The sequence below is a fragment of the Pyrgilauda ruficollis genome, unplaced genomic scaffold (genome assembly GCF_017590135.1).
Source record: "Pyrgilauda ruficollis isolate IOZ18807 unplaced genomic scaffold, ASM1759013v1 scaffold23, whole genome shotgun sequence".
NCBI lineage: Eukaryota > Metazoa > Chordata > Aves > Passeriformes > Passeridae > Pyrgilauda > Pyrgilauda ruficollis.
This window is the reverse complement of record NW_024522539.1, coordinates 12,447,257-12,471,228: the sequence shown is the minus strand read 5'-3', so window position 1 is coordinate 12,471,228 and position 23,972 is coordinate 12,447,257. Positions and strand designations below refer to the sequence as shown.

General features: G+C 41.7%; 1 protein-coding gene across 2 annotated transcripts in view; it reads left to right on the top strand.

The window, feature by feature from the left end:
- The window catches only part of RFX7 (regulatory factor X7), a 49,613-nt gene extending 26,432 nt beyond the window's left edge, over positions 1-23,181 (top strand). Inside the window, exons 3-9 of one of the 2 annotated variants that reach the window (XM_041468968.1) lie at positions 2,540-2,622; positions 3,412-3,534; positions 9,542-9,658; positions 11,457-11,541; positions 12,220-12,427; positions 14,699-14,994; positions 15,887-23,181. In XM_041468968.1, the coding sequence (XP_041324902.1) occupies positions 2,540-2,622; positions 3,412-3,534; positions 9,542-9,658; positions 11,457-11,541; positions 12,220-12,427; positions 14,699-14,994; positions 15,887-19,198 (4,224 nt within the window). In that variant the 3' untranslated portion in view covers positions 19,199-23,181. The remainder of the gene's footprint in view (positions 1-2,539; positions 2,623-3,411; positions 3,535-9,541; positions 9,659-11,456; positions 11,542-12,219; positions 12,428-14,698; positions 14,995-15,886) is intronic. The other variant, XM_041468969.1, reaches the window with a different exon arrangement.
- The last annotated feature ends 791 nt before the right edge of the window (positions 23,182-23,972 follow it).

Genomic DNA, 23,972 nt, shown 5'->3' with positions numbered 1-23,972 from the left:
GCTGTCACTGCTTCAGTTTTAAGATGATTTTCTCTAAATAGATTCAGTCTCATCTAATAAGCTTAGGTTTATCTAATTATCAACCAGGTAGGATTACCTCTGTGAACTGCCTATGACTTCTTTTAACTCTCCCATTCTGAGAAGATCCTGCCTTCCAGAGCTTCCCTGCTACTGTTGCTGGAAGCTGAAGGAGTTGTGCAGACAGTGCTGCCTAGGCCAGGCATGGAGAGGAGTGGGGTTTGAGTGCAGAAGTGAGATAACATCACTCTCCAGCTGCCTCTGCCAGGGATGAGAGGAAGCTGTAATCCTCAGCCACCTCAGATGCAGGGATGCAGTTTTGCTCGTAGAGAGTGACCAGCTCACTCACATCCTTTGGAAAAGGTTTTACTAACAGTCCCAGTCACATTTTTTCCTTTGTTGTTGGGGTTTTTTGTTGTGTTTTTTCTTCAGTTAGGGGGGTTTGCAGGTGAGCAGAATGGCTCAGACAGGGCCCTTCCACACAGCCCCTTCCTCCTACCGTGACACAGAAATGGCTTCAGCTGCAGTGGGCACTGAGACTACTGCAGTGTATTTTGATGAAAGGTTTAATATTTCTTCTAAAATTTTGCCTCCTGTGTTACACTTAGGGCATAGATTTGGAAGGGAGAACTTGTCTTTCACTTCAGTGTCAGACTCATGGGGAGAGGAGGGGAGGAATTGTTTTGCCTGGGATTCTTTTGTCTCATGGATTAGTGCTTACCATGCAAGGTAATCCCACCCAGACAGTGCCTTTTGGTGTACTGCTTGGGTTTTTGCCATTTAAGACAAAAAGAGCTAAGTTCCTTGGATAAGAGGATGTCTAATACCAAAGTACAATTTTTCTTGTTAAGTTTCTGTCTTTTCAAAAATAATTAATTTTCTGTAAATTCTTTCTTTGGAGAATGTTGACTTTGCAATAATGAGCTTGCTAAAGCAAAACCCACCAATTTAAATGCTGTGATTCATACAGGAAAGGCAGAACAGAGAATTTGACAAAATACACCTATTATTAGGAAATACCTCTCTGGATACTTGGTGGTCTGAGCACCACTGCTGTGTAAGCTGCTGTAGAGCCACACAGAAATTGGTGTCAGCAAATTTCAGGAGTTTGTCAGAGGAAAAAAAACCCAACCAAATGTTGTGGTTTGCTGCAACTTATAAAAGCAACACATGCAGTGTCTGTTACCTGTGTGCTGCTGAAGTGTTTCTCTTGGCTCTGGAAAGGCTGTCCCATTGCTGGTGGCCCTGTTGTGTGCAGGATTTCTGGGGTGAGGTTTGCTAGCTGGGGTCATGGAGACCCCATGCTCTCCCTGCACACCGTGTCCCACCAGTCCTTGTGCAGGGTCTGGGGGCAGGGAGGAGGAATTGGAACCTCCTCTTTGCTATGCTGCTGTCAGTTTTGTGCCAACGAGGTTGGTCTGGATGTGACTGGGTCTGGTAGGGAGCCCCAGTTTGAAGTGAAGTTTAGATTTTTGGTTTCCCCACTCCCCATTCTGCTCACTGCTGGAGTGAGCCAGATCTCACTGCCTGTTGGTACCTCCTCTTTGTTCTTCCTTCTGGAAGATGTTACATTGGCAGTAAAACACCAGTAAAGATAAGCAGAATTAGCAGTAATCCAGAAGCTGTATTCTGACTTCAGAAAGGATCGTGTGGGTCACCAGCTCTGTACTGATGGTGCACCAGCTCAGGCAGTGCTTCTGTAGCGTCTTCCTGAAGGAAACCCCCTGTGCCTCCTGCGGCGTGGCTTTCTTTGCATTGCTGCTGAGCAGGCCCTGAGCATGTTATCACAGTTGATTTTCCTTCTATTTCTAAGTCCATGTACTGGTTTCAGATGACCAAAAGCTGGTCTCTGTGTAGCAATCACTGGCTGCATGCAACAGGTAAAACTCCCCCTCGTGTCTGATCCTCAGCTGGTATCCTCTGGAGGAGGAGCCTGGCATAAGTGAGATGGATGTTACCTGAAGGGCTTGTGTGCAGTAACAGTTTCAATAAGTGATTTCCAAAGGAAACAAAAAAACCCATACGTACATAGATAGGTTTTGAAATGGCTTCATGGAAGTCTATGACACTTAACTATTAGTAAATATAGTGGAGTGCAGGATCACATCTGGCATTCTATGCTGTTACAGCTAGCTGGTTGTGATTTTGCTTTCTCAGAGGTGCTTCTTGTGTGCTCTGTCTGACAAGACCAAGTTTTCATGTTACATGTCTGGTTACAGAAGCAATCCATGGTAAACATTTTTCCAGATTCTGCTTTTATTGCAGGTGAATTTTGTAATTGTAACAAGTACTTTCTGGTGGGTGACGATGTGCAAATAAAGTAGGAAATCACATTTCTGGTCCCATAGTGCTCACTGTCATGTTCTTTCACATAGATAAATATATTCTTGTAAAATGATATTATTTAGGAATATACTGTCAGATAACAGTTTTTAGCTGTCAAGCTCAACTATTCTTACTTGCTTTTTCCTCTCCTACCTCTCTCGACTTTTTTTTTCCCAAATCAAAACACCTTATTTAGCAAGAAGTTGAGAAGTTTACAGACCTAGAGAAACTCTACCTCTACCTTCAGCTGCCTTCGGGTCCCAACAATGGAGACAAAAGGTATGTGTGTGAGTGTAAAGGTGAGCAGTTAGTACTGATAACTTGCTTTACTTCCTGTGCCACTTAACTGCTGAGGAATCATTCACATGATGTTGGTAGCAGAAGCAACCTTTATTAAACATTAAGTACTCTTTTTTTTCCTGTAGATCAGATGCTGGGTTTTTTTTAAACTTTAGAATCTTCTATTGCATGAAAAGCTTGTGATTATAAATATCCTAAAATGAAAGAGTCATCACAGAAAGTGTTTCACAGTCTGTGTAATTGTTCCTACACTGTTTATGTATGAAGTCATAAAATAGCAACACCAATGTGATGGTGGGTGAAAGAAAAAGCTGATGGTATTTCTGGTAACACTCGTTTGACTGAAGGAAGTTCTAGAAAACCAGCCCGCAGATCAGAGTGTCACAAAATAAACCCCTTCCCAGCAGGATGGTTATAGGCAGGCAGATGCCTACAGGAAGCACACTGAGTATCTCCTGGGAAAACTGGGTGTTCCCAAAGGACAGCTGGCAAACTCAGTGGGCAAAAGTTTAGAGATGGCCAGTAAGGAATAATAAATGTAAGAGTCACTGTGTACTCGCAGCTGTGTATCAGTCAAGAACTGGTGTGTGGAGTCTGCTAAATTGTGGATGAAAGAGGGAGAAACTGCTGCCCAAGGCTCAAGGAATAGGTAGATCCATGAGGTGCAGGCCCTCTTTGTCTCTGGTGTCTCTCCACCTGTATAGGCAGGCAGTTCTGAAGTTTTCCACAGAGCCATGTCCTCATGAGCCGTGCTCGTTCTCTCCGCAGCGATCAGCTCTCCATGTCGTCCAGCCGTGCCCAGCAGATGCACGCCTTCTCCTGGATACGCAACACCCTGGAAGAGCACCCCGAGACATCCCTTCCCAAGCAGGAGGTGTATGATGAGTACAAGTGAGTGCCATGCTACTGCTTTAGCCAGTGCAGTGCTCTGTGACACTGACTCTGCGGGTCCCCACTGGTGTGTGTGGACACGTGATGGACCATGCTGCTGTACCTGAGAATGCAGTAGCTGCTCTGTGGCAAACTGTATTCATTGCTGCTGCCTCTGGAGATAAGACTGTGATGTTTAAATTGTGCATTACATGTACAGTTGCTGAAGGAAAGGGACAAGTATTTCTTAACAAGTGAATATCAGTATCAGTAGGTGAATGAATGAATATTGGGTTTGTTTTGTGCAGTGGCACAGGTAAAAAGCATCAGTTACAATATGTGTTGATCTGCCTGTTTACATACCTATATGACTGCCTTAACAAGGGTGAGGGATTGAGTTGTTCCCCACAGATGCAGCTGTTTTGCACATATGATCTTGCCCGTCGCACCTTTCTTTTCAGAATAATGCATAAATATTGGACCTTCCTGCAGCAAACCTGATTTCTACAGATGCACAATATATCTGAATATGTATGAAACCAGTAACCAAGGCCACTGTGAGTCTGTGTTGTCAAGTCTCAAAGCTACCGTGTAATGAGAAAGCGATTAGAAGCAAGGGAGAGAGAGCTGTCTGATGAAAGTTGGATTTGAATTCATTTACAGAACATACCCCATGGGGGAGGGGGAAAGAAATAATCATCCTCAGCCCAGTTGCCTGAAGATGAATAACAGATTTATGATCTAGTATGAATATTTCCATAACCTGAACGATTACTGTAATTTGCAGAGAGCTGAATCCCTTCACCTCCTAAGTGCCTACAGGATTCACCCCAATAGTAATTGTTATTGCAGGGCTGCTTTCTGCAAATACCTCCTTTTAATTAACTCTCTCTGCTGAAGTGTTTTACTGTGATTGAGCTGAAGCATGATGGCATTGGCTTGCCTGGGGTTGATAAACATGCACACACCTATTTGTGAGCTCCTGCAGGGCCGGCAGCGGTGACGCAGCCTGGCAGCGCAGCCAATGGCACCGACACGCTGGGGCGGCCAATCCCCGAGCAGCAGCCGCTCGCGCAGACACAGCAACAGCGGCAGCTGCTGTGCAGGAGAGAGATGGGAGCCTTATTCTTAAATATATTTCTTATTAAATAATTTATGGCCTGCTTCAGCAACAAATCTGCTTGGCTTCCATGCTGTGCCAAGCTGCAGATGCCCGGAAATATCATCATCTACAGATTGTGGAGTGTGAAATTTGGATGGCTTTGTATGTAGCTGCATCAAGTATTTGTGTATTGTATTTTTTTTCCCTAACAAAATAAGGGTGGTAAGCAAATATTCAAGAAAATATCAAATGTTTGGAATCTGTTCTCCTTTGAAAGCTTCTGTTCTGTTTTTAAAACATTCAGTTTCTTTGAATATTTTCATGAGCTATTCTTACACACAAACGGAGAAGTAGTCCTGGAGTGGGACGTGGGGAACAGGCATATAAATATGTGAGTTAGTTTTGATATGTCCTTTTTCTTTACCTAAGGGTGCTAAGACCTCACAAAACTCCGTTCTGTTATATTAACCAGTTACCATTGCTTTCTTCTGTGTGCAGAGATGGATCTCGCATGAGCTCACATAAGCAAGCTTATGCACTCTGCATGTGTAAATCAAAAGTGCAAGGCTTCAGAAGGTTGCTGCATCATACCAGCATCTTCATTCCTGCCATAAATTTTGGTCAAAATAAATCTTGTAAAACTACCAGCCTTCTGCATCACCTTCCATTTTTTTTTCTATGAAGAGGAAAAGACAGAAGCTTGCACTCCACACAAGTTCACCATTGGCACGTGCTGACAGTGTTTTCAGCCCCTCCACATTTCAGTAGCCCCTTCTCACTGGGCTTATTCAATACAGTGACTCTTCTTTCTGTTTTGTTACTCTTCAATTTAAGTGTGAATTCATGTTTCTAACTGGATAAAAGTGAGTGGATTCATCTTTCTTTTGAAAGGGATAAAATAAATTAAAAATGCATCACAATATAAGGCAGTAGCACTTGGGAAGACTGAGAGCTTGCAGCTGAATTTTAGAAAGGAGGTAGATGGGAGCTGGTTCACCTCTTGTTGATGTTGTGATGCTCCTTGTACTGACAGAATACATGGAGTTGTAAGAGGCTGGGTTTCTATTGGGTGCTCAAAGTTCTTCTGCCATCTTCCTCTGGGAGTTATGTGGGAATACTGGCTGGAACGTGTGGGAGCTCAAGGGGAGGTGCCCAGCACGTTATCCAGCCTGCAGTGAATGGATGCTGCTTCCCATTAGATCCTTTCAATGTTTTCATGTAAGTCAATTTTACTTGGGTATCTTGTCCCTATTAGAAAACATCCTTCTGCACACAGCCATGTGTAGATTTAGCTGAGTTTAGATAATTAGGATTTCAAATCTAAATGCAGTCCTGCAGTAGTTATGCAGGCAAAATCCTTGCTTGCCCACAAAAGTTTTTTGTTGAGCCTTCAGTAAACACTTGAGTCCTCTTACCTTACTTCTACTGCCATGACGCGAGGGGCGAAAGTCATTCATATTTAAGTTTGGTGTCCTGAAGATTCACTTGATACGCTTAATATGGATTAGGAGTCTTTGACTCTTCCTGTATCTCTTTCCTTTAGTCTGTAAATCATTAATCCTTGCTTTACTGGCTGCTAGGCCACTTGGTGCCACCTGATGCATAGATTATATGCACTTAGTGTTAAGAATATTAGCCAACAAGTTAGAAGAATATTCAGAAGTTGACACAGAAGAGGGCGGTAGGTATAGGTATGCCATGTCTGTTGAACACATAAAGGACACAAGGTACATACTAATCTTGTTGGGTAGTGCTTATCCAGGGTTTTTATATAAAATTCCCTGATAGAAATAGGATGGGACCTATTCTGTTGCAAAGTCTAGTCCCATGTTATAAGCAACTACCCATGTAATTCCTTTGAAAGCCAATCAAACTCCACTTAGAGCAGTTGTTTCTCACCTCTGCTGCTGCTCCTGGGAGTCTGACCTGCAATTTCATTTCTCTAGTGGTTGTGAGACATCTGATTTCCATCCTGTCTGATTATAAGGACTCATTTATGTGCCAGCATTATTTGTCAGCCTAATGAGAGCCTATGCCTTTCTGAGGTTCTTGACTCTAACCCATTTTGGGAGACCAGTTGTTTTGGGGTTGGCTAAACCAAGAACTCTAGTTTGTTTCATTCAGTAGGTTCTTTATCATGTGCTATTCATGCTGGTTTTTTCTGCCCAGGAAGCTGTGTAAGCTGGGCTGCATAGCCTCTCTTCATCTTTTTGGTTAATTTTTTTGTGTGTTTTAATTCAAATGCACCGCCAGTGCATTTTATGTCTGGAGTACATTCAATTCAAAGATCTTACCTACCCCCCCCCCCGCCCCCAGAAAAAAAGCCTTTTCTGCTTATCGTGTAGGGGAGCTCTATACAAAGGAACAAAGCAACCGCGTGTCCGTTGTCATTCCTGTCTCTGCTCAGACCTTCCCTCCCCCTGTCTGTTTCCCACCCTCCCTTCAAAGAGCAAAACAGCTCCTGGGCTCAGCGATGTGCCAAGAGTGCAAGTAGCAGAGAGAAGAGCTTCAGGGGAGAGACTCCTGGTATGTCCTGTCAAGTCAATGAGAGCCCACAGATGGACATGGAGGCTTCTCCGCCAAGCCAGGAGGGGGAGGGCCATGTGGGATGATCTGTCTGAAGGCTGAAATTCCATGATACTGATAGCTCAGAATTTACAGGCTTGCAGGAGCTTCCACTGTGGATATGAGGGGACCATTTAGACTGTATGGTTTTGCTGCTAGCAGGTGATTGTCTTGCAGCAGATGTGCTAGACTTGAGGAATGGATAATTGTATTCTCTTTATTTAGTTTCTCTTAAGCGGGAAATAATTTTAACTTTGAAGTTAATAGTAGGTCCCTAATCCTGGTGTTTTGCTAGCTTGTTTTTTTTTGGTTTTTGTCACTTTGTTTTGCTGACATTGTTGAGTTTCAATCAAAGATACTGCTGTCTATGGTAGAGAAATTCAGAGAGTCCTCCTTTGAATGGTACTTGAGATTTAAAGTCCTGTAATCAGCATCAGTAAGCAACAAAGACCCTCCATTAAGGAATTTTCAGCCTGAAGTTTGAATCCATGGAGGCCTGGCACGATGCAAGGGACAAAAAGCACACAGAGATCGATTTACTAAGCATGGAGCAATGTCTGATTCCTATGAGGGTACAGTGAGGCAGCAAAGAATTCCTTTGTAATAACTTCAAAGTGACATATCTAGAAACCAGCTTCTGTGAGTGACATACGTTGAAATGAAATGTGTTGGTATATAAATTGGATATAAAGCTTCTTGATTTTCCACATAGAAACTAGACTGATGCCTGACTGTGTACCAGTTGTAGGCAATGTCTCCTGGTTTGGATGTGGTGGGGAGGCTCTGCAGGGGAGTGTCAGCACCAGAGAGTGTAAATGTTGCTGTTTGTCTTCATCAAAATCATTAAATCTGTGGTGGTGCTTTCCAAGTGGAGGATACCAAGGTACAGCCATGGTAAAAGCAGCAGATACGTGCTCTGTAGTAACCAATATTTTTACTGAGAAAGTAAAGGTAGTGGAAGCATCTCAAGAAATACATACATCCTTCTATAGAGCTACAACTTGAAGAGAAGACATTTTGATTGGCCTGCTTGGATGCAGATTGTTACTGGGTGATGCTGTGGGTGAAGAATCTGTTCCACACTGCTGCTTTTTCTTTGCATCTGCCTGAGTTTCCGGGATTGGTTTGTGTGTGTGTACCTGATTAGAGTAGAGGCAACTGTGGGGTGTGAAGTCATTGTTTCTCTGCGCTCTTTCTGATAACCACGCTGATCATGTACAGTCACCTTTTCAGAGGCAGGTTGGTTTTGTGTATTGCTGAGAGGACTTCTCACGGGAAAGGAGGTTGTTGCTATCTTGTGTTGATGCTGTGGCTGTTGGGAGTCTCACTGGGAAGGATTTACACTGGTACATTTTAGGCCACAGGACATCGTTGTCTGTGCAACAATGCAGGGAGTTGCTGTCTTCGTGCAGCCTTACACACTTCCAGAGCAGGTCCTGGTTTTTTCTCCTTTTGCTTTGTGTTTCTGATTTTCCAGAGCATTCACCTTTTACAGCAAAATCAACAGTTCTTGTTCTCTGCCTCAAGAATGTATTTTTTAAATGTCTCATACACCAAAACAGAATTCCTTTTGCTGTTTTTGAGAACTGAAGACAGGTAACAGTGCCCATTTTACTAGAACAAGTAAAGATGGCAAAATAATTATGTTTTGTTTCTTTATTCCCCTATATTATCAGGTTGTATACTGAGCTGCATGATGATCTTCATTTGCAGCAGCAGTTGGAATCTGTTACTTTAGGACTGTTAAATAGGGTTGTCTATAATCAAGCAGCTCTCATAGTTCAATAGAGCCACAGTGGTAGGAGGACTGGGTCCTCAGTATGTGCTTATGTTACACCTCTAAAGCTGCTTCCCTGGAAAGGCATCTTTTAAGTTTAGTTCTGTTGAAGTCTATTAAATAGAAGTTATCTATGCAAAATCTTTCTCTGGACACGGACGCATCTCTTACCTACTGCTTTTCAAATATTCCTGCAGGATTTACCACACTCAAGCTGTGCTTCTGGCTAGAACAGGATCTCTGCTTTATTGTGTCCTGAAATATGTGAATCGAAACATACGCTTCAAACTGAGATGTGGAGTAAATCTCAACTGTGCTCTAGATAGTGCCACTGCTTGTTATGTCTCCACATGACTTGTCTTTGAACTCTGTAGAGAACAAGGCAAAAACTATGATATTAATAGCTCTGTTTATACATTTTTAATGCATTCAGTTCGTTGTGGATAGCTTAATTAATGTTAAATGTGGTTCTAAATATGGACGGGGATAAGTGTTTTCTTTTGAAAACCTTTGGAGTCTAGCATGCAGGCTGGCCTCTGGTATTAACTACGATTCCATTCACGCTTTCTTTCTCTTTGTTGCAGGAGCTATTGTGACAATCTTGGCTACCACCCATTAAGTGCTGCTGATTTTGGAAAGATCATGAAAAATGTCTTTCCAAATATGAAGGCCCGTCGTCTAGGCACAAGAGGCAAATCAAAATATCCTTTGCTAGAACGCTTCTCAGTAACTTGTTCTGCTCTTGCCTGGAGAACATCTGTCGTTGTGGCTTAACTACTGGCTAAATGTAGAAGTAATGTTGAATAAAAAATGCCGATGCTTTTCCAACGTTCTTGAAAAATTACTAGTTGCAGTAGTGTTAGGTTGCAAGATACAAGTTTGGAAACAAGTATTTAAATTTAGGTTCTGATACTGAATTGTCACAACATCAAGGCATCAAAAAAATTTTGTAATTTAGTGCAAAGAGAGATATTGGAATAAAGGAACCAAAACTGTTAGTGATTTTCAGACCAGTTTTTTCATCAGTCAGAATTTTTTCTTTTCTGAGCTGAGAGTTGTACCTTCCCATGAGAGGCCTTAGAAGCCATGGTGAAGTAATGTCCTGCCTGCTGCATTCCCCAGGGCTGACTCTCACTGTGTCCTGATGTGCTGGGTAGGCAAAGCCCCTGCAGTAAGCGGGGGAGAGAGAGCATGAAAAGGCTAAAAGGCATTGAGGTTCATAGGCCCTAATTAAAAGCCACTCAAAAGAAGTAACAGTAATGATGTGGATGTGCTGTGGTACTGGCCTTTGCCAGGTCTCACTTGAAGCATGCACTTAGAGAATTAAATGCTAGCAGGCAGCCCAGAATTGCTTGTCTTCCATTGAGGGAAAAAACCTTCCACGCTGTAGTAAATGGAGAAGTTATGTGTCAGTTAAACTGTTTCATAAAATACCGTGTTGGATTATCTAGCAGTGAAATCTGAAACTTAGTGCTCATGTTTGGGTAGAGCTAGAGAAGTGTTCAGGAAGAACTCATACGATGTAATTGTAGCTTGACCCAGGGGATCTCTTTAAGCTCTATTTCCAATGTTTCTAATTCAGAATGATCAAAATGTGACCTTGTCTCACACCTACCATAATTCCCAGGCTCCTTAGATTTCTTGTACTGTAACTATACTCCATCCAGGTTAATGCAAGCAATTGCAAACTACAGGGCCTAGGAAATAATACAGACATGTTTACAGAATGTGAAAAATTAGTGATCCTGGAGAGGATTTGTGTATCATGGAGAAAATACACTGTGTGTGAGCTCCCAGACTGATGCTGGGGAGAGGAAAAAAAAAAAAGGCTGATTTGATTGTTAGACCTATAAAGAAGTGAATACAAATACTAAAGGGAGCATATTTTTGTGTACCGATTTGATGAGATTGGTGTAAGAAAAAGTCTGGGTCTTTATGTTTCTACAGAAAAATTATCATGGATAAGGAGACAGTGCCTCAAAAGTAGTGTGAAATCTTAGGAAGAAATGCACTCATCGGGCACTTTATCTTGTCCTGGGAAACTTCAGTTTGAGGAGGTCCTTCAGGAGAAGGAAACAAAGTAGAACCTAAGTTTGAGAATGCATTTTTTTAATAGTGATTAACTTTTTTTTTTTTTTGGTTAATTCTCCCATCTTGTTTTAGAAAGAGAGTTTAGTCAAAATGTATGTTAATGATTTGAATGTTGAGTAGCTAATTGAGGCTGCCTGGAATGGTTTAGTGCTTGTTCTAAGTCATCAAATGAAATTAATCATACCCAGTATCTCTGCATGGATTGAGAAACCCAGTGACCTGGCCAAGAATGCAGCCATTGATAGACTTTTGATTCTGACTGGCTGTGAGATCATGCTAATGACAGGAGTTCTTAGTTCTGTTTTGAGTTTGCTTTTGAAGCTTATGAGGGTTATCAGAGGAATTACCGCTCTTCTCTCCTATCCCTCAGCTAACAACCAGACAGTGTAGACCTTAATTGTTGTTCACATATTGCTACAGTGGACTGAGGAAGAAGGCTTTTGTGCATATGCCAACACTGCCCAACCTTGACTTTCATAAAACTGGAGATGGGGTATGATAAATATTTGCTTATTTATATATATTTCTGCAAGTTAGCATTTATTATGCTGTTTTTCTGTCAGAACTTTTCAAAACAAAGTGAAGATCTGTGCAGCTTTAAAGATTTGTCTTTATGCTTCTTATATTCTGTTTAATGGTTTTTTCTGTAAAATTCACAATGAATTGCAATACTCTTAAACTAATTTAGGAAGTGAGGTAGATGTTCACAGTGTTCCTATTCACTGTATACATTACATATTTTAAACTCTGATTCTGTTTAGTTTTTACTGTATTTTTTAAGTCAGTGCTCAGGAAGAGATACCCCAGTGAAAGAAGCAGTTCCTGGGTAATAGTGACTACTAAATTGACAAGACGCTGGGTACAGGAGAAATCAATTGTTGGTGCTCCAAATATTAGGATTCTGTCTGTGATTTCCTTCCAGAAATGTCAATTCCATATAATGCCTTTGGGAACAACCCACAGATTATCGTTAAGACATCTAATTTTGAAAGATACTGATGTTGTGATCTCATTCTCATAATTTCATGTAAAACTGTGAACACACTACTCCAACTTCTGGTGTGATTTGGATAATAATTTGCTTTCGATTTTGTTTTCATGCCTTAATGAAAGTAACCTTCATGCCCTTATTAATGAAAGTAACCTTTCCTCCTCTGTTTGTTTGGTTTAGTTGGATGGAGCAGAGCCATCGGGGCAGCTGCAAAGTGCCGATGAGGAAGTCGTCTCTGCAGCCTGCCGGCTTGTTTGTGAATGGGCCCAGAAAGTGCTGAGCCAGCCTTTTGATACAGTCTTGGAATTGGCTCGTTTCCTTGTCAAAAGTCACTATATTGGTACCAAGTCAATGGCAGCTTTAACAGTAATGGCAGGGGCACCAGCAGGTAATGAGATAATGCTGAATGTTGAAATGGGGGATCTTCCTGCGGGGAGTAGTAATAGCTTGGTTTGAGAAAGCACTTCTCTTCAGGGCAAACTTTAACACTGACTCTGAGCATTCAGCATTCATTTATGTGATTTTAGTCACACTGCTGAAAATTACTGGTTTTGCTGGTAGTCTGGGTAAAGATCTGAAGATCAGCACTGGTCTCAGGTTTTGATGGTGACCCTCTGGTGAGGATCCTGGTCTTTTAAAGCACTTCAGGGTGTGTGAGCTTCAGGGTGTGTGAGTAATCATGCTGAACTTACATATTTGGCTAGAACAGGAGTTTGGTGCTTCTACAGTGCTGGTTTGTAGATAGACTGCTGGAGTAGCTGTGTTTCTGTATGCTAACTTGCCCTAGTTTGGAAACAATTTTCTGTCAAGAGCAGATTTTTTTGGTGTGGTTTGTTTTCTTCTGCATGCTCAAAATCAGTCACTTAATAATTTAGTGTGTTTTGGTGTCTGTGGATAAAGTAAATTACAAAATTGAAGGGTGAGAAGGAAAATGCAGGTGCACAACATGCCCCCAGACTTGCCTCTGAGAAGTTCTGACTAGGCCTATCAAGCTAAATAGACTTGTCTTCAGATCAAGGCCAACCTGTTGAGACAGTTTTAAATGGAAAGTGGTGTTCAGGTGATCCCCTTCTGGATCATGTTCGTTTTCCTTCTAGCTCTCTTTCCTTTATTCCAGCTTGGACCTGACAGGTGGCAGTGGTGGGTTTTACTGCTTGTATGCTCCATTGTGACCTAACACCTTGGCTGCATTGGTTCTGCTTGCCATGCTGCTAGAAGGGACACTCAGTGTATGGACAGCTCTTCAACTCCTGTATCTTTCCCTTCTCACTTCCTTCAAGGAAGATGGTTTCCTTCAAGGAAAAGGGCAGTTACTTCTAGTGCATGCCTTTATGGCTTGGATGGTCATTTTAAAAGAGGTTCTTCCTAGCACGACAAAAATAATTCCATTCTTCTTGCAGGGAACTGCAGGGTCTCTGTGCATTAACTGAGAAAAAAAACAGCTTTTACCCTCAAAGAAAAGTTTGAGGGTTTTTTTTCTTATCAATATTTCTTGCCCGTATAGGAGAAGTGTGTGCCAGTAATTGCAATATATTTGGGCATTTCACTGCTCTGTGAAGAAGAAATTGTGGAAGTGGAGGCATGTTGTGACATTCAGCTTCTCGTGGTACATGCAGAGTGCTGCTGAGAGAGTGGGCTTCCAGATCACAGTTCCTAAGCATGTGCTGGCCATCAAATACTTGGGTTTAGTATTGTAAAATTAGTGTCAGTAAAACTAGTAATGTAGTAAAATGGTGTTGATTAATTTGTAGTTAGGAGTAATTTTAAAACTCTGTAACCTCAAAGTGTAAATGAAACAATATTAAAGCATTTCTAAAGGGGTAGTTCGGCAAGGTTATTTGGTCTCTAAAGAGCATGCTAATCCTCTTGACTGCTAATAAACAGAAGATCATAAATGTGATGGGATTTTATAAGGGAAATTAGTACTAGCTGCACAGAGCACACTAAGTCTGTTTTCTCCATGAAAGTGGCACTTGCCTGCTTTGTAATCAGCAAAGTAATTTCTCCAGAAAAACATGTTCTCCCATTCTAATTTCCATTGTTTTTTTAACTTTTTTTTCTTTTTTTTTCATGAACACTTCTGTCCTTTTGCCATTTTCCCCCATTATCCTTGATCACACAGAGGTTTTGATCCATTCTGATATTAGATGCACTATATTTAATGCCTTGGCCATTAGATAATATCATATACTCAAAGCTGCTCCTCTGTGACACAGACCCACAGCTTTCTGGAAGCATTTTTTGTTTAAAACAGGTAGAAAAACAGGTAACAAAACCATGGCAGGTGCTGGTTTTTAAAGGCTCATCTGAAACGTGCCCGCCGCCCTCTGCTGCCAGTCCAGTGAAGTGCACGGGGCTGAGATTGTGCTGACACACAAATTGCCATTTGACATGATATGGGCCTCACAAGAGGCCCATACAGAGTATTTTAGCAACTAATGCCCAGCTTGTCTAAAAGACAGAGTTTTTGCCACAAATGTGGGAATAAACTGAAGCTGAATAGATTTAAACATGAAGTGGATGGGAGCAACTCATGGAGGAGGTGTTCCCAGAATGGTTTTGGAGATGCCTGCCAGATAATCTCTTTTAGGTGTAGAAGTGGCACCACAGCAGACAGGATATGTTTGGTTGTATTTCATTCTCTTTCTTTTGTTTTCAGGAATAAAAGGGATCCCCCAGCCCTCAGCTTTTATACCTACTGCTGAAAGTAATTCTTTTCAACCACAAGTGAAAACTCTGCCATCTCCTGTTGATGCTAAGCAGCAGCTGCAGCGTAAGATCCAGAAGAAGCAGCAAGAACAGAAACTGCAGTCTCCTTTGCCAGGAGAGTCTCCAGTAAAGAAAACAGAAGGCGCTGCAACCAACGGTGTGACCAGTATATCTAATGGAAGTCCTGCCATTCTGTCCCCTCCACCTATTGGCATTGTTGTGGCTGCTGTCCCCAGCCCCATACCGGTAATGCTCTGCAGCAACTTTCTAGAGATTCCACCCTATGAAAAGGTTGTACATTGCCAGGAACTAAGCAGTGGTGTCAGTGGATTAGAACAGTTTCCATTTACAGGCTTGGGTGCCTTGATGCTTTTTTGTCTGGTTTGTGCTATAGCACATTATTTACAGGGTTGATACAGAGGCAGCAGAATTCTGATCATGGTGCATAGGCCAAGTTCATCTTTAAAGTCATTAAAGTGAGCCTTGACATGAAGTTGAACCAGATGAGAGAGCTGACACCAGTTGTGTGGGTCACTGAGGCCCTAATATGGAATCTAAATTGCTTTTCATTGGCCCAGTGCATTTAGTGACAGGTACAATTTTATTTTGAATTAATGTCTGTAGTACAGAACATTTTTGTCTTTCAGCCTTATGAAATTGGGCTAGGGAGTACAGGAAGGTTATTTGGTGTTAAGATGTTCACTGTGCTGTTCATTTTGATAGGCAAGCCAGTTTTTCTGCTGGATAGTGAGTTTGTATTTAACTCACTTTTGAAACCTTAACAAGGAGCAGTATTTTGAACACATCCTCTCCTCTTTAGCCTTTGTGTGTCAGTCTTTTTGTCCCAGGTGGTGAAGGATTGTAAGAGAATGACCCTTTCATTAGCAGAAGAGCAGACTAGTGTATACACCAGTGCCTCATACTTAAAAATAGAAGGCATATGTCTGTCTACCAATCCTTAGGCAGAGAAATAGAAATTGTTTTGGACAAGTAGAAGAGCTTATTGTGTTTTAGACTGATTCACTGGCTTTGGTGTATTGAGCTATGTTGTCTTTCACCTTTGAAATGCTTGGGGCTGAGGTCATGCTTGGGGACCTCTCGTTTCGTTACCACACCTTTTCATTTTCTCTCTTTACAGGTGCCAAGAACCAGGCAGTTGGTGACTTCTCCAAGTCCTATGGGGTCGTCTGATAGCAAGGTCCTGCCACTCAATGTTCAGGTGGTCACTCAGCACATGCAATCAGTCAAGCAGCCACCAAAGACTCCCCAGAATGTTCCTGCTAGCCCCGTTGGTGACCGCTCTGCCCGGCATCGCTACCCGCAGATTTTACCCAAGCCAGCAAACACCAGTGCTCTCACCATCCGCTCTCCCACCACGGTGCTATTTACCAGTAGCCCAATCAAGACTGTTGTGCCAGCTCCACATGTGAATTCCTTAAACGTGGTAAAAATGACAGCAATATCTCTTGCCCCGAGCAGCAGTAGTGTGCCCGTCAAACAGACGCCTTCAGTTAGCACTAGTGCAGGAGCAGTGGAAGAAGGGAGGACTGGTCCACAGATCAAAAATGGATCTGTTGTCTCACTTCAGTCTCCAGGATCCAAGCCTAGCACTGCTGCAGCTACACCTGCAGTCAAGATCAAAACAGAACCAGAAGCATTGCTGGATGAGAACTCTGCACAGGGCCAAGAGAGTTCTGACATGTCTAAATCCATAAAGGCAACCCCTGACCTGCCTCCTGCACAGCTAATTAATTTTGAGGTTGCAGCCTTGAAGGTTTCAACGGATGATGTCATGGAACTAAAACCAGGTAAGGGCTGTGATCAGGAAGCTGAAGAAGCAGGGACCAAATATAAGACACAGTCTGATGAAATCACACCAGTTTCTTCAGCAGGCAATAATCAAAGCACTCTTAAGCTCACAGTTGCCAGTCAAAACTTGTCCAGCACCAGCATCAATTCACCTCCTTCTGGTGAGTCTATGATTAAAGACAAAACATGCACTAAAAGTCCAAGAAAGCGACAACCTTCCACACTTCAGGATTCCCAGTTACCACCTGTAAAGAAACCACTAGTGGAGCAGTTTGCAGCTGGTAATGCTGTGGAAGGTCAAAAAGCTAACAATGTTAAGAAGGCTCTGAAGGTTGGATCATTAGCTAACAGTGACAATACAGCAACGCTTGCTCAAGTTCCCATCAAGGTACCCGTGACAGTACCTGTACCTCCTACAGCTGCCGCAAACTTAGCCACAGACCTTTCTTTGAGCACCAATTTAAATACCTGTGATCCTGCTTTAGAACAGCAGCTTGCATCAGCATCATCTCCAGATATAAAAGTAAAATTGGAAGGAAATTTGTTTATCATAGAAAATGATTCAAAATCTGATGGCAGCTTTAACCCAAATACATGGCACCATATCACCAAAACCTCTGACTTTGCATCTGTGAATTGTGATCAGCAGCAAGACATCAGTGTTATGACTATTGCTGGGCACTCTGGCTCTAGTGACTTACAGGAGTCTGCGTGGGAGCCGGTGCACTGTGAAGGTATGCAGCAGGATGTGTACAGCCAGCAGTTACAGAGCCAGATCCAGGACTCCTTGGATCAAATACAAGCACAGTCTTCAAATCAGTTACCTCTGCAGTCTGAGCTGAAAGAGTTTGAGCATACAGTCCCTCAGTCAAATGAAAACTTCTTTTCATTTGATGACGACCTTACCCAGGACAGCATTGTGGAGGAGCTAGTGCTCATGGAGGAACAAATGTCCATGAATAATTCTCATCCTTATAGTGGTTGTCTAGGAATGGCACTTCAGAGTCAGGCTGCAGCTCAAGGAGCTCCCGTATCATCTCATCCAAGCAGCACGCACTTTTACCATTCGATCCATAACAACAGCACTCCAATTCACACTCCCACCCCCACTCCCACCCCGACTCCCACTCCCACCCCCACTCCAACACCCACCTCCGAAATGATTGCTGGATCTCAGAACATGTCAAGAGAGAGCCCTTGTTCAAGGCTGGCTCAGACAACTCCTGTAGACAGTGCCCTAGGAAGCAGCCGGCACACGCCCATTGGCACACCCCATTCCAACTGCAGCAGCAGTGTCCCTCCAAGTCCTGTGGAATGCCGAAACCCATTTGCATTTACTCCCATCAGCTCTAGTATGGCTTACCACGATGCCAGCATCATATCAAGTAGCCCTGTGAAGCCAATGCAGCGGCCTATGGCTACCCATCCTGACAAAACCAAGCTCGAGTGGATGAATAATGGCTACAGTGGAGTTGGGAATTCCTCAGTTGCAAACCATGGCATCCTTACAAGCTACCAGGAGCTGGTGGAAGATCGCTTCAGGAAACCTCACGCTTTTGCAGTTCCCGGCCAGTCATACCAGTCTCAGCCGCGCCACCACGACACTCACTTTGGTCGCGTGACTCCTGTTTCACCTGTGCAGCACCAGGCAGCCCCTGTTAGTAGCACTACCAAGCAGGAGGGCTTTGCTGTTCCTGCTCCTTTGGACAACAAAGCAACTGGTTCATCTCTCAACAACAGTCTGAGGTGCCGGAGTGTGAGCCCTGCTGTCCATCGCCAGCGTAATCTCAGTGGAAGCACTGTTTACCCTGTGTCAAATATACCACGTTCTAATCTGACACCTTTTGGAAGTCCAGTGACTCCCGAAGTTCACAATGTATTTGCTAATATCCATGCAGACACCAGTGCCAATAACATAGCACAGAGAAGCCAGTCAGTCCCGTTGACTGTGATGATGCAGACGGCCTTCCCGTCTCTTCAGAAACAAACAAACACTAAAAAAATAACCAGTGTGTTGTTAAACAAACTTGATTCTGATAGTGATGATGCAGTGAGAGGTTTGGGAATGAACAACATGCCCTCAAATTACACAGCCAGGATGAATCTCACTCAGATTTTGGAGACATCCACCGCTTTTCCTAGTGCCAACCCACAAAGTATGATCAATTCCAGCACTTCAGTTTATGAATTCCAAACACCAAGTTACCTCACAAAAAATAGCAGCACCGATCAGATCAGTTTTTCTTCTGGAGATAACCAAGCACAATCAGACATCGGAGAGCAGCAATTAGATTTTAGCAGCACTGTAAAAGACCTTTTAGGGGAGGACAGTCTGCCAACAAACCAGCAGCTGGTGAATCAGGTGGCATCAGATCTCAATAATGTTGCATCTGTCTTTCCCAGCGACATCAGGTTGTCTTCCGAGCTCTCAGGCAGCATTAACGATCTGAACACTTTAGACACAAATCTACTGTTTGATCCAGGTCGTCAGCAGGGACAAGATGATGATGCTACACTGGAGGAATTAAAAAATGACCCCTTGTTTCAACAAATCTGCAATGAATCCATTAACTCAATGACTGCATCAGGTTTTGAGTGGATGGAGAGTAAGGATCATCCTGCTGTTGAAATGTTGGGTTAATCTTGTTTTATAATATGTATGTAGCACACTGTATCTAAAAGACAGACGTATTGTATTTGTCTTAATGGAAGTGCCTCCCGCAGCAGAAACACTTGCTATGTATTGTGGCATTTTTAAAAAAAGTTTGCTGTACCTGTTGCTCATTCTTCAGTAAGGAAAAGGCAGTCTTACCAATTTTAAACAAATCTCTGAAGGTGATGGGCTATCAAAGAGCCAGTATTAAAATTTGAATTTTGGAGTGTTTCCCATTCAACATTTCTTGTTTTAGCAAATAAAGAAGTAGTTAATGGCAGCCAGTGATGACAGCTATGGTTGATGCTTTGGGAGGGTTTTAATTCAAGCTTGTTAGTAGGCTTTCCATACTTTCTATTGGTTGTTACTTCTTAGTAGGTGATCTTTACTGACCTTTGTCATCCAGGTTTGAAATGCAGGGTGCCTGAAGGTAAGGTGGTGGGAGTGGGTACAAGTGACATGCAGATGCCTGATCATTGTGTAGCTGTCTGGAGCACTGCTTGATGGTGAACTTCAGGAAATCTCTGTAGCATTGGTGCCATTGGCATCTCCAGTAAAACACAGAGATGGGAAAAGCTAACAGGAAAGATCAAGGAAAAAGATGCACTAATTTTTTTTATTTAAGAGAAATAAATCTATGTAGTTATTTTATCCATTAATATTCATTACATACTTGATATTTTAGTTCTCATGTCAATGTTTTTATATTAGGTAAAATTAATGCAAAAAGATTTTGAGCACTGAGATTTAATCTAGGCATAACCCCTGTATTTTAAAGTGATAGGTACTGTGTATCAATGCTAGAGAAGGAACATGATATTTTCCCTCTTTTTTCCTTTTATTTTTAACAGAGAGCTGCTGGAGCTCATTAAAATACTGTTTCTAAAAGTTCCTTTTTTTTTAAGTTTGCTCTTTCCTAACCTAGTGGAGGGCACAGGAAGATGTTATTTTTTCTCTCTTTCAGTAGGTTGAGCCTTTCTGTCTTTCTTGCTTGCCCTCTTTCTCTCAAACAAAAGACTATTAAAATATTAGAAAATATGGTTAATCTAAAAATATTTCATAGAGCCATAATACTGCCAGGCACTTTACAGATACACAGTAAGACATGTGATCATTCTTTTGGTAAAACTTCTTTTAAAAGTACTTACTGTTTTAGAAGCCCGAATTCAGTTTTCAAAAGTGATTTGACAGGGTTGATGAATCTGTTTTTTTTTTTTTAAAGGAAAAAATGCTGCTCCTCTGGAAAATGAGAATTAGACTCCTGTCTCACTGGTTCACTCAAACCAAAAATACCTTTTGTTTTATCAGCATGGCATACATGCTGATAAAATGTTCAAAAAAGAGAGGTATTTACCCAGCTATGGTCTTGATGCTAGAAAGAGGACTTGCAGAGGCAGATTTTACAAAAGAAGTGGTGCATTGAGTATGCTACAATCCTATCCCTTAAAATGGATTACTTTTCCTGTGACCTGACAGAAAGCAGAATATAGAGCAGGAAAAATTTTCTTCTTTTGCATTTCTTTGATGAGTGGTCATAAATTTACAAAGGGGAAGGTTCAGTAAACCCCCCCGAGATTTCTCTAAGGGAAGATGCTCAAATTTTTCACGTGATTAGTGTTTTTCTTTAAGTGACTTGGTGGTCTTCTGTTTCTTCAGTTTTTGTAAATGACTCGAGATCCCAGTACTGGTCAGTTTTTTTGGCAGTGCTGATTCAACTTGTGCTGCTGCATTGGCACTGGAGGTGCTGGTATATCATGGCTTCTCTTGCCCTTGCCCCAATTCATCACCAGTTTATCGTTTCTTCTGCAAGGACAAACAGGTGTGCTAAGTAATAGCACCTGACAGGGGCCTGATTTCACTGCTTGCATCAGAAGTTTTGCTACTTCATCAGGAGCGAACCTGGAGAGTTCTGATCCCTCCTTGAAGCACGAGGATGTTGTGATAATGTGGTCTGCTTTAAGACCAAATGACTCTTCCAAGGCGATGGGGAGGAGACTAAAAGCTGCACAGTAACCTTCTGCTTGTTGTCCTGCCAGGTGTCTGTCAGTAAGTCTTGAACCATTTTTCTTGTAGACTAAAGTTGCAGAAGGCAGGGCTAGAATTCTGTACTTGCCCATTGCCTTTTGAGAGGATGTGTTGAACATCCTCTCACCCTGGTAGGAGGATAGGTCTGAGAGATACTCAGCACCTTTTGTTTCTGTTTCCTGACCCTGTGTGAAGTACCAGCACTACTGTGAATAGGTGAAACCTGCTTTGGATGAAGGGGGAAGTTCAGCTCTTGTGTGACTCTGACTCGGAGCCAGCTTGGGAGGAGCTGCCCGGCTGCTGCAGCAGCCCATGTTCCATGGTGGGCTGGCCTCACCTCGGGTCACAAACACTGACACTGAGGAGTGCTTGGGGGAAGGAAGGTTTAGCCTAACTGCTAGTTTTTTTAAGAAGATTTCTCACAAAAGCGAAAGTAGATTTAAAGTTGATTCATTCTAAATTATGCAGCCATCACCAAAGGTTTTTAGAAGTGCGTTTAAAATTCTCTTTAAATGCAAGCATTACATTGGGCCTAACATGTGACTTAATTAGCAGAAATATTCTATAATCAGTGGGTTTAAAGCAAATATATGTTTAATTTTAAAAGTATTAAATTTGCTAAGAATTGTTTCAAGTAAAATCCAAGGCACAGGCACAGCTTTGTACATTGGTATGTATCATTTTAGAGATATTTGTGTGTTGGTGTTATAATTAATGTTAGGTCCCTGTACTTAGTGCTAGTTAGTTCTTTATGATACATTGAGACAGAGCACTACTGCACACCAAAGTATGCAATACCCAAAGGAAAATTCTGTGATCCTAACAAATGGAAGCCTGTCTTTGTCAGATACTCCAAAACTTTGAATTTGAGACAGTTCTGACCCCTTGTTTACATTATTGGCTTCCTACTAACGTAAGAAATAAATTATTTTGATAGCAGTTTTTGCTAAAGTATACAAACTAGTGAATTTGTACCCTGTGTACAGTATTGCAGCAAACACTTTAAATTTGATTGCTTGGTTAGTCCAGCAAACTTTCTGGGTTCATATATTGCACTAAAATTCTGTTGAACCTGTGGCAGGCACATTCCTTAGGATAAATGCAACAAATACGGCCCACAGATTTAAAAAAAAAAGGCAAAATGAAAAAAAAAAAAAAGAACTTTTTAATGTGTTTCATTATTAAAAGGCAAAATGTCATTAAAAGTGACAGGTGAAATTGTCTTATGTAGCAATGTGCATTGATCTCAATGAGATATTTCTATTTTTGATTCTCTTACATGAGAATATTGCAGCAGGAAAAATTAAGTTTAGTTTGCTTCACCATGTTAATACATGATCACAAAACGTGCATGAGTGTTAATGACTTAATCTTGTACAGTACTAGATATATTCCTGTAACCACTTTTATTTTTTTTATTCTTTTGCTGTATTGAAGCTGGTTCAGTGTTAACCAGGTGAGCATAGTTATTCACAAGTTATTTACTTTTTTATGTTAACTAATTCAGCTTAGTTATTGTTGAATATGTTCCTTTCTTGGATTATTTTTTATTGTTCTGGTGTTGAAAAACATTTTTGCATCATTTTATCATGATAAGAATTCATGAAGTAAATAATTTGCAAATAATTGCAATAAGCACTGACTTCCGAACTGAAAAGAAGGAAAGCGTTTCTTGTGCAGTGCATCTGAGGATCATATAATAGTCTTGTACTATACTGTGCTTTATTTACTGCACCATAAGGAAAGAAAAATCCCTGTTCCACATTTTCATTTAGTGCAGGAAATCCAGTTTCTCCCCTCTTCCCCAGTGTTTTGTTGTCTGTTGTACTGCTGAGACTACAGTAGTTGAATATTGCAGTAGCATTTCAGTTATTTTTTTTATTGAAAGTGCTCAAAAATTGTTTTTTAAATGTTTTCAAAAACAATAAAAACATTTTGTATTAAAATTATTTCTGGAGTTTTTTCTTTATATGGAAAATGTGCTTTAGGCCTGGCCTAAAATACAGAACTTGGTAGTTTGTGTGATGACAGCTGCCCAGTTGAACCTTGCTGCACTTGCTGAGCCCAGTAAAGCTGAGTGTGAAGGTGAATCTTCCTCGCTGGGGTGCCTTGGTCAGACTTAGCCCAAGTGTTGGTTTCATGCCTGGGTGCCAGCTCTTGCTCTTGTGACATACAACATCCCATTGCTGGTGTTGCCATCCACTGTATTGGTGCTTGCCTGGTTTTGCTTTCCCATATTTGTAAGGCACTCTTACAGGATAGTGTTAGTGTGGCTTCAGTTGCTGACATAAAGGGGAAATGTGCTTTGATCTACGGAGTCCTGTATTTGGATTGTAAAATTGCATGTAAACCCATCAGTGTGCCTAGTACAGTCTGTGTGAACAGGATGGAAAGGCATTGCCACAGAGCAGGAACTGGCTACAGAAAAATGAGAGAGGATAAATATTCAGGTTTTCATGCCAAAGAGTTCAGACTTAGACTACATCCCAGACTATAGAGGCTGAGATGAGCTGGCAGGTGACAAAATTTGATGTTTGCACAAAATCCTTTAGGCTCTTCAACAAAGAAGAATTATCACAGAGACATAAGGCAACATAAATGAAAGAGAATCAGAAATATATGAATTTAACATATCATGGGAGGAAATACTATTAATATATCTCACTGAATTCTAAACATGCTTTACAAAGAGTCCTCAGCGAACAATTGACAGACACCCTTTATGTTCCACAGTCAT